At 43.1% G+C, this 10226-nt stretch overlaps 1 protein-coding gene across 1 annotated transcript; it reads right to left on the bottom strand.

Annotated features, from left to right (window-relative positions):
* Positions 1-2985: 2985 nt before the first annotated feature.
* RRAD (RRAD, Ras related glycolysis inhibitor and calcium channel regulator) lies at positions 2986-8446 on the bottom strand. The gene is made up of 5 exons (XM_044987194.1): positions 8372-8446; positions 7857-8226; positions 6362-6435; positions 5419-5623; positions 2986-3862 (listed from the first exon to the last, which is right to left on the bottom strand). Exons 2-5 carry the CDS (start codon positions 8212-8214, stop codon positions 3585-3587), a joined length of 915 nt encoding a protein of 304 aa, XP_044843129.1. The 5' UTR covers positions 8215-8226; positions 8372-8446; the 3' UTR covers positions 2986-3584.
* Between the last annotated feature and the right edge of the window lie 1780 nt (positions 8447-10226).

The raw sequence follows: 10226 nt of genomic DNA, 5'->3' as shown, positions 1-10226 counted from the left end.
ACTTCACTTTGTTTACAAGTTAGTTGGATCAGATGTAGGTTGGATATTAGACTATTTCCTTCCACCATAGAACATAGGTGCTGGAAGTAGGGGTCTGCCACACCCCTTGGCTTGAAGTGCTTTCCATCATACACAAGTTCACAGTTCTGGTTCAATGGCTCTCAGCCCCCCAACTATACAAATTGTTCCAGCACCCATGCCATAGAAAATGCTGATAAAACCACTGTGATCAATTGTAATTATGCCAACAACACAAAAGCCACCACTGAATAATAAGAGGCCCTCTAGTTAGCAGTCAGCAAAAAGGCAGAGGAGTAAAGGTTGTGGAGACTGAATTACCTTCCTATCCTAAAGCCTGTTCCTCAAAGTCAGGGCTGATGTACCATGGCAAAGCAGTACAGGGAAGCTTGCAATGCCATGGCCCATGCTGTGTGTGTTCTGGAAGTAAACAGAAGACTTTGCTCCCTGCAGATCTCTTTCTGGTAACTTTCATAAGCACTAGATTCACACACACTAACAATAACATTCTGAGCTGACTTTCCAATTGCAGATCTCAAAGTGCAAAAAATTAGAGATGATACTGATGCTCAAAGATGTGGGGTGGAATTTTCCAAGGCATTTAATAGAATTGGGAACCCAATTCTCATTGGCATTCAGTGAGTTGGGCACTTTACTCCTGTAGGTGCCATTGAAAGTTCCACCTAATAACATGAGGCTGGAGGAACTTCATGTTGTATTTCATTGATCCCACAAGTATTGTCCCTAGAAAACAGCAATTCTTCTGTTACAGGAAAATGAATTGGGATTAAATTACTATTAATTATCCTATTGTGGTAGCACCTAAGGGATCTAGTCATGAATTGGGATCCATTGTGTGAAACCCTGTACAAACATAACAGACAATGAGTATTTAGAATAAGCATCTTTGTACATATTTCAACAAGGGAGAAGATTAGACTGGTCATGGTCTCTTTAGACCAACTTGGTTTGTTTCATACAGTTCTACCATGTGACAATGCTCTCTCTATAAACAATTAAATACTTTGCATTTTATAAAATCTCTGCTAGGGTGTTCATAAATATGTCAGGTTAAAGACTTATCCAAAATCCATTCTTGTGAATTAATGAATACAGAAAAATGTCTGATTTACAATGCACAGTATTCATGAGCACAACTATTAACCATGACCTTGAGGAGGCTTTGCTGCCACATTCATGTCACAATAATAATACATTGTACCTTATGAGACCCCACATTTTAAGCAGTGAGCTTGCAGCACATTCCTTGTATTTGTTAAAAATGGAATTCAGAGCCCACATTCAGTGAAGCAACTTATCTAGTATGTCCTACAAACAAAATAAGTCTGCCAGACTATCAACCCTCCAGTGGTCATTCTGAAAGCACAAGGTGACTAAAAGAGCAAAGCTTCATAAAACATTTGTAGTTTTGGCATTGAGTGCAAGAGGAATATGCTCAGACTCTGTGCCACAGCAGGTGCATGTGACTTGGAATGTTTTGCAGCAGAGTTAATGCTCCCATGTAAATAGATGCAGCTGTTTTGCCACTGCTGAGCAGGGTTAGATGAGAGAGGCCATAGTTTAGTGCAGTGAAGAATACTGCAGTCAGTTGAAGTTTCAGGGAGAAAGAGGGCTAGGGAAATGCATGGAATCACCTGTGTTGGATTTTACCAAAACACCAAGGTTAACATCTCTTATGAAGATTGTCATGGGCTCTTTACAAGCATTGGATAACTTGGTTTTATGTGTGACCCAGGATTCAGTGGTGCCGGGCACCATTCTAGAGCATTGATTGACTACAAAGAAAGTGCTTTTGCAGATGGCAGATTTCTCTTCCTGCAGTACTTAGCTTTTCCTTGGAGGGCTCTTGTATTGACCTACCCCAACCACACTTAGCTTATGAGCACCAACAAGATCCAGCAGTAAGGTGGAATGGATATACACTAGTTATTCTGTGTGTGGAAAAAGTAAAAGCCACCTATACAAAAACTTGGGCATGGAAGTTTGAAGCTCTTTTGAAAATATCATGCTAGATGGGAGGTGAGGGAAGTAGGAGAGAACAGGAAGAGTGTTTTGGTCAGAGTTGGAGTTATGAATTTACTCCAGAGAATAAGTTCTATGCCTGGAAATTAAAACTGATGCAACAGGTGACTTAAGACAACAGCTCGACAAGTCATCAATAGGGAAAGTCAGAAATATTAATAAGCAAAAAACACTAAAACTAAGTGGAAACAGCACTCTAGACCAGAATGTTGTCACTCATTAGCCACAATGCTTCCAAGCTGAGGCTTTTATCAGAGCTTCTCAGAATTCCCTGATCTGCCTCTTCTGCAACTGTGGTTCCCAACTAGGGGGGGGAATGAAGGTCATTTGCTCCTTTAACACCATGTAAGGCCATAAAGCACCTTAAGAGTAGCACAGCATGAAGTTCAATATATCATCTATGTCAGACTTGCATCTGGCTAAAGCTTTTTACACAGCAGGCTTATTCCTGCTCCTGTTGAAGCCCATGGGAGTTTGACACCTTAAACAAGTGAAGGAACAGGCCCTTACTGACATGACGTCTTAGTGAAATAAATGGGTCTACTTATGTATAATGGATCTCTGTAAAAGAATCAATCCATTATACATATTTATATCAAATACTCTTGATTCAAGATGAATTACATCCATTTTTAAAACCCAGAATCTTATCTGGTGTACATCTGCATAGATCTACTCAAGTTTATTTTTACCAGCTGAGAAAGTTACTGACTAACTCCTTATCTGGACACTTATTCCATTTTAGTTTAATACACTTCCTTATTCTGGAATAAGATTGTCTGCTCAGGAATGAAAGTCCATGTGTAGACAAGCCCTAATTAGGCTCTGTTCTTGGTAGATTTTTTGGTACAGTAAACACTAACAGAAAAAAATACTGCTGTCTCACTTTGTGCTTGTTATGAGAAAACACACAGCCTAATAGTATAACAGGAAATAACTTTATTATAAAATCTGCATGTAAACAAGTAACAAATTGAGTAACAGTTAATGGAAGTGCAAATTAACTTCATAAAATGATTTATTCTGTATCTAACTATATATATTTTGCTAACTCCCATTCTAATACTGTTTGAACTGGCCCCCCCCCATTTAAATTTAAAAAGTATTTATCATTGCTTATTTTATACTAAAAAAGTGTACGAGCCTGCGTACAAACGTTTTCAAGTTTTGCTCTGCAAAGGAGACAAGTTTATGGTGATTTCACTTCCTATCATCCTTTATCTTTGCATCTCTGGTATCCACAGGACAGGAGGACATGCAACAAATGTACACAGTGAAAACGAGGGCATATGAAGCCACTTGTTTAAAATTAGTTCATTTACTTGCACACTGATGCTTAAACCATTTACCACTGAAGTGAACATGGTAATACAACTTCCAGGTCTTGCTTATGAGCCATAAGGCATTAGGGAGAGTCCCAAATAAGTCATTCATTTTTATCACCACGTAGGTTTGTCCACACTTTTCATAAGTCAAATGCTTGTTCACAACCCATGGGCAGCATCTGGCCTTGCCGAAAGATTCTAAAGCACAGATAAATCATGGCAAGACTTTGACTTTGCCTTGAAAGCCATCTTCTTATTGTTCTTTGCCACAATTCTCCCAAGGAATCGCTTTGCCTTTTTGCTTATGCTTTCTCTTCTTTTTGTGTTGGCCATTCTCCTGGCGTTGTCTTCCTTACTGTCTTTGCGAAGTCTGATTTGTCGAATGATACCTTCAAACAGGTCCTTCACATTATGATGAAGAGCAGCCGACGTCTCAATGAATTTGCAGTCAAACACCACAGCGCAGGCCCGTCCCTCTGAAAAGACAGAAAAAGAGAGGCAAGTGAATAACAGTAGAATGAGATTTTTCCCTTCAAGTGCATTGGCATCCAAAGCTGCCATGTGACTTAAGGTGTGTGGGTTGTTTAATTAGGGGAATATGGCCTTTATACCACTAATGTACTTTGATGCATGTTGAGATGAATATTTCCAGTCACAGAACTGGAAGGGACCTCAAGAAGTCATCTAGTCCATTCCCCTGCACGGGCTGAATCCTCAGAGAAGACTGTCCCCTGTCTTTTCAAAATAACATGCTAGGGTTGGACGTCTCAATTCCACCAATTTGATGGAACATAAGGCAACAGACAGTCCCTCCAGTAGATTGACACACTATTGTTCAGTTTAAACGAGGTGTGCAAACATGCTTGTACAAGAGGGCATCCAGCATAAGGCACAGAGAGCAGGTATCACCATTTATTTCAGGTGAAAGCTCTGGTGCAGTTGTCCTGCCACATTCTGCAAAAGCTGTAACCAGTGAATTTTCTAAGATAGTTCCAAATAAAGCATGTTACAGCTAGGAAGGCCAAATCACCAGACCCATAGCTGGAGGTCAGGAAGGCATAGGTCACTGATGTAGTGAGGTCTGCATCCATAGTAAGAGGTTGCAACTCTAATTTTTAATTTCAGATTTAAAAAGCTACTTTTCACCACTGCTGAAGCATGAATTTCCATGTTCAGAATGTGGTAAAACAATGACCCTGAAGTTGTAAACTTAATTAAGTTGAGCAGAGTTAACCACACCAATAAACAGGATCACCACTGGGGCAATAAAGAGGATCACCTTCTGGGCCCAGCACCAGCCCACAAGCAAGCTATTCCTCCATGTTGCCTGGGTTGAGCTCCCTGTGCAGACTAGTGGGCAGGGACTGAGACAACACTGACAGAATCAGACTGAAAGAGCTAGAATGTTACAAGATACTGATGGCATCTTGTAACATTCCACCTGGTGAATATTAAAAATGAATTTTTAAAAAGTGGATTCAGTGCTGTGGGTAGATGCTTGGTTGACAGTCTTGGACACTGAAACACACAGAAAAGTGTCAGCCTGGACTCAAGTAGGGCAAGCGTCCCCACATTGCCCTGCCAATATATCTCCATCCCATCATGAGATCACTTTATGGGAGAAAGGATTGTTCAGTCTATATCGTCTTGCCCTCAGCAGGAGTTGCCAGTTGTGGGTTTTGTACCTCTGTGCATTAGAAACAGGATTGAGACATCAAGTAATTTCATAAGTGTCCTTGGGCAGCCAGAAGATGGCTAATGACTTTCAGTCACTATTGACCTTGAGATGCATGCAGTAGTACCCTGAAGCTTCAGCTCTAAGCCACTCCTTTACTACTGCAGCTTCAAGGCACTATGCCAAGGATAGTCACAAATCAACCAGCTCTGCTTCTCTATGCTCCAAACTCTTTAAACATGGAATGTTTATGAACCAGACTCTTCAAATCATGTCCCTTTCTGCAGTAGAACTGGATTCTCTGCAGCCTTGGTTATTAACTTTGACTTGAATTCACAATTCAGTAGCATCTCTTACCATCTACTGAGACTTCTCTGGATCGGACAAGGTCACTTTTATTCCCTACAAGAATGATGGGAATATCTTCTGTTTGTCTTGCTCTTCTTAGCTGAATTCTCAGTTCTGAGGCCTTTTCAAAACTAACTTTGTCTGTCACTGAGTACACAATAATATAGGCATCCCCCATTTTCATACAGTGATTCTGAAGCCACTGACTGTCGTCCTAGAAGGAAAAGAGAATGGAACCATTTATTGCATTGAAAATACATAACTAAACGTTCCTGATTCTAATAAGTGAATGATTTTGGAAACCCTGCTACAGCTAGCTTTCTTAAAATGTAATATAAAAATTGCAAGTCAGTATTAAAAAATTTTTACTAAATCATTCTTGGGAGGGGAAAAAAATCCCAGTTTTGGATGTTATATTTTTGAAGTAAAAGCTTTATTTCCAAAAATTGCATCAAGGCCTGGGATGACCAAGATTGCGACCCCCTTACTCTGATTGATAAGCAGCTACTCACAGGACTCCCTCATTGGCTTGACTGAGTCTGTTTGTTCAGGTAACTCCCCAGCAGCAGGAGTAAGGGGTTCAGTCTGGCCCTAAACATGGTCTGAAATAACCTAGCTACTAGAAAACTAGGTGAGTGAATACAGAACAAAGAATCTCAATATTATTTTCTATTAGGATGTTACTTAACAATAAGTAACCATACACAATCATCTTATTCTGAAAGTATCCGGGGTTAGCTGTGTTAGTATGTAGCCACAAAAACACAGTCTGGTGGCACCTTAAAGACTAACAGATTTATTTGGGCATAAGCTTTCGTGAGTAAAAAAGCCTCACTTCAGATGCATGGCAAGCAAAGAAGTGAGGTTTTTTACCCATGAAAGCTTATTCTGAAACTATGCCTAGGCTGTCAAAATTAACAAATGACTCATAAATAAAATGAACTATTCATACCTGCTCCCATATGTCAAACACTATGAGAGAAGCTTCTTCTCCATCGACTATAATCGATCTGTTATATGTATTCCCTATAGAGAGGAAAAAAATTATATCATTTGACTTCATTGACTGCAAAAATCTTGGTAATAAGCACACTTAACACCTGATTGACTAAGGTAGCGTGGTTACCAGTTATTGCTTCCAAACCTGTTCTTAACTAATTTACTATTTATAGATATTTTCATTATGGTGACAGGAGGTTGCATGGTATGTGCAATATATAAATTTAATACTGTTTGTCTCTAGCAAATTTTGAATTTAACAATTTTATTTTAAAATGCTTCAGTGTTTAAGTACTGACCTAAGCCAAGAAAAGAAGGTAAATTCAGAGTAAAGGCCATCACTCCATCCTTCACTCACCATGTTATTATACCTCAGTATTGTAGCATATATTTAAAAATCTTTACTCAAGGCATTCTCATTGACTCAGTAAGGACTTCAGAATTGTGCCCCAGGGTACAGAATATTATGCACTGAAGTCTCACCCCAGACACTCCTGCAGTCCATTTGCAATACATAGGCACAACTATATAGAGTGATAAAAACTTAGTTCTGCATTTTCCTGCTGTTGGGGTTAAGTGAGAACCATCATTATTTTAGGCAGGGTTTTTTTTAAGCATAATGTCTGGCTTTTTTAGGAGTAATGTTTAAAAGTGCCTTGATTTACTTACTCCCCATGAACAAAACTGAGAACTTTGCTTCAGGGCAGTTCTAGTCAATTGACTACCATCTGTCATCAATAAGACAAATTTAGAAAACATACTATATGTAAAATGGGGATAAAGATACAGCCCTCCTTTGCAAAGTGCTTTGAGATCTGATAAACGCAATGTAACAGCTGCATGTTATTAGTTACATGAACCTTTAAACCATCTAATGGGACTGTGTATTAAATTACAAAAAAATAATTTGTTCCATAGTCAAACTAAGTGTTAATCTTAATCATAAAAAGCCTTTGTTTATTCTATAGAATAAATGCCCTGAAACCAAGCCTTTCCTTACTAACAAGGAGCACATAACAGGGATCCCAAATCAGCTACTTACACTAATATTAATGTATTGATGTGACTGAGTTAATCATCAACTCAAGTCACACTTAATATGCATTCATACAGTAGTATGCTTATGCAAGCCTATTGGTGTGTGAATACATTCATTTTGTTGAACCACAAATCGTGTTCTAGCCCCTACTTGTCTGTCTATCTAGGATATACCTGCGAGCACATGGCGTGTATGGACACACTGCATGTCCAGCTCCAGAAGGGGTCTGTAAATCCCTCCCACTAGAGCTGTGGTTCAAGGCCAGGCACTGTTCAAGCGGGCGGCTCTGTAGCCGAGCTCCAGCCCGGGGCTCGCTGCCTGTCTGGGCAGGGAGGGGAGAGTTGCTAGCGCCAGGAGGGCGCTAGGGCTGTAGACGGTGCCGCTTTCGCAGCCCTCTGCCCGCACTCACCTGCCTCCTCCGCCTCGGGGCAGTCCTCCACCCCGCCGAAGATCCGGGCCAGGCTGGTCTTGCCCACGCCGTGCTCGCCCAGCAGGATCACCTTGTAGAGGTTGCTGTCGGAGTCGCTGCCCGAGGAGATGACCGAGTCGGAGGAGTCGGACGCCCAGCTCTCGCGGTCCGGGTTGTAGGAGGTGCAGCGCACCAGCGGGGAGAACTCGCCCAGCAGCGCGCCGGGCGGGACGGACGCCTGCAGCTCCCGGTCATCCACGGGCATGCTCCGCCGGTGCAGGTGCTGGTGGGCGGCGAAGGGCGTGCTGCAGCGCCGCTTCTCCAGGCAGCGCGGCTTGTCCCCGCGGTTCAGAGTCATGGGGGCGCCTAGCTGCGGGGAGAGCGACCGGGCGGCGTCAGGCTCCGCATCTCCCCGCGTCCTGCCGGGCACCGGGGCGCCGAAACAGCCCCCGCCCGCCCGCCCTCCCTCGGGGGGACCCCGGCAGCTCCCCTGGGCCCGTTCCCGGCCGGCTTACCTGGGACGGGATTCCCCGGCGGTGCCTGGTGTCGGTCTCCGCGCTCCGCCAAGCGAGCGCCGCTGCCCGCTCCAGTCACTGCTCCTGGCAGCCCGCGCCGCCGGGCTCCTATTTATGCCGCGGCCAGCCCGGCCCTCCCCGGCGTGACGTGAGGCTGAGGCAGAGCCCGGCCCGCCCCCAGCGCCCCCGCCCTGGAAACCCGGGGGCTTCCGCGCGCCCGGACACACCGGGGTGTCAGGGGAAGCCCGGGCTGCGGCCTCTCCTTGGTGAGCACCCAGGGCGCCGGGGCATCAGTTAGTTAATGCGCGTCCAGTGCCCGGAAGCCGTGCAGGCAGGATGGACGTGCAGAGCACTATTAATGGTTCCTGTAAACCAGCGGTCTGAGGTATCTGGCTCATCCCTGCGGTACCTGCGTGTCCTTAGCCCAAGTTACAAATCCAGAAATAAACGTGGGCACCTTCTGTTTAACTATTAGCAGTGCAGTAGCCGTGAGAGGGCTGCAGTGCTAGGCGCTGGACAGTGGTAAAGTAAGAGACCGACCTTGACTCTAGGGGATTGCAGTTCAAATTTCAGTAAAACTGTACATGACCGTATTTGTATTTATTTACTATCTCTTTTTGGGCATGAATTTATTAGAGGTGAAATGTGCCAAACTGACATTCTAGAGAGGAGGGTGCTCAGTTTTATCTAGATTCTAGAGCAAAGGCGCTGTAGTAACAGCACAAACCTCCCAACTCTGCCCTGTAAATGTGCTAGGTGTAGTTTTGTTTCCTTATTCATTCAATCTTTGCCTTTTTTTTCTTAAAAGCTGCAAACAAGGTGCTGTCTGAGATGATAATTTGTCCCTTAATGAGTCTGTTGGGAAATGGCTATGACCAGCAAATTTATTTCCCATAAATACCTACAGTGGATACAGACTAACACAGTTACCCCCTGATACTTGATACCATATTAGAAATATTATGAAAGGCTGGAGTTATTAACCAAGCCCCAGGTTATATTTATAGAGCTTAAAAAACCTTCTTTTGTTAAAGCAAAGGCACCTTGGCTAGGTTTTACATCTAAACAGAGCCATTTCCGGTTCTGTCCCCTCATGTGTGCACATCTTTGTGGAAGATGCCAACACTACTCACTAAATACACAAGTCTAACTGCTTCCTTTGTTGTTCCCTATTACAGTGCTGTATTTAATGTTTGCATGTGTGTATTTGTGAATGGTATAGAATGCAACACACATTTTGTCACAAGGCTAGTGTTGTGGTGTTCTTTTGAAAATGTCTGTCCCACAGTTTCTCAGATTTCACTTTACTGGTTCAGAGTCCAAACATATTGCTGCTGTTTTACAACAGCATTAGGAGTTAGTACTGTAGCACCGAGGAGTCCTGCTCAGGGACCAAGACTGTATTATGCTAGGTGCTGTACAAACACAGAACAAAAACAAAGTCCCTGTTCCAGCAAGCTGTGTGTCCTTGTGTAAGATTCTCATGGACCAATATAAAACATAAAGGGACAGATTCTTCTCAGTTTCACCTGGGCAACCTAATGTAACAGTGACGTTCTCTCTCCAATAACACAGAGCTGCTCTAGTAATTATCCTGTAACCACATGGGTAGATATAACTAACCAGACATCTCTATTTATATTCTGTATCGCTCACCTGAACATAATTTACAATTATTTATTTTCAAAGGACCCAAACTGTGCTAGGCACTTTACTGAAGGACTAAGGCAGTTCTTCTTTGAGTGATTGCTCCTGTGCATTCCATGTAGGTGTGCGTGCCGCGCGTGCACGGCTCTTCGGAACATTTTTACCCTAGCAACTCCGGCGGGCCGGCTGGGCGCCCCCAGGAGTGGCG

The sequence above is a fragment of the Mauremys mutica genome, chromosome 14 (genome assembly GCF_020497125.1).
Source record: "Mauremys mutica isolate MM-2020 ecotype Southern chromosome 14, ASM2049712v1, whole genome shotgun sequence".
NCBI classification, from domain to species: domain Eukaryota; kingdom Metazoa; phylum Chordata; order Testudines; family Geoemydidae; genus Mauremys; species Mauremys mutica.
The sequence above is the reverse complement of the archived record's forward strand: the minus strand, read 5'-3'. Positions and strand labels throughout refer to the sequence as shown.

What these genes read in the sequence shown, in the direction of transcription:
- RRAD (XM_044987194.1), bottom strand. Translation starts at nt 8,214, where the DNA reads ATGACTCTGAACCGCGGGGACAAGCCGCGCTGCCTGGAGAAGCGGCGC. An exon ending in CCCCGAGGCGGAGGAGGCAG is followed by an intron (nt 6,436 to 7,856) that starts GTGAGTGCGGGC and finishes TCCTCTCTATAG; the next exon opens with GGAATACATATAACAGATCG. An exon ending in CAGAGAAGTCTCAGTAGATG is followed by an intron (nt 3,863 to 5,418) that starts GTAAGAGATGCT and finishes CTGTCTTTTCAG; the next exon opens with AGGGACGGGCCTGCGCTGTG.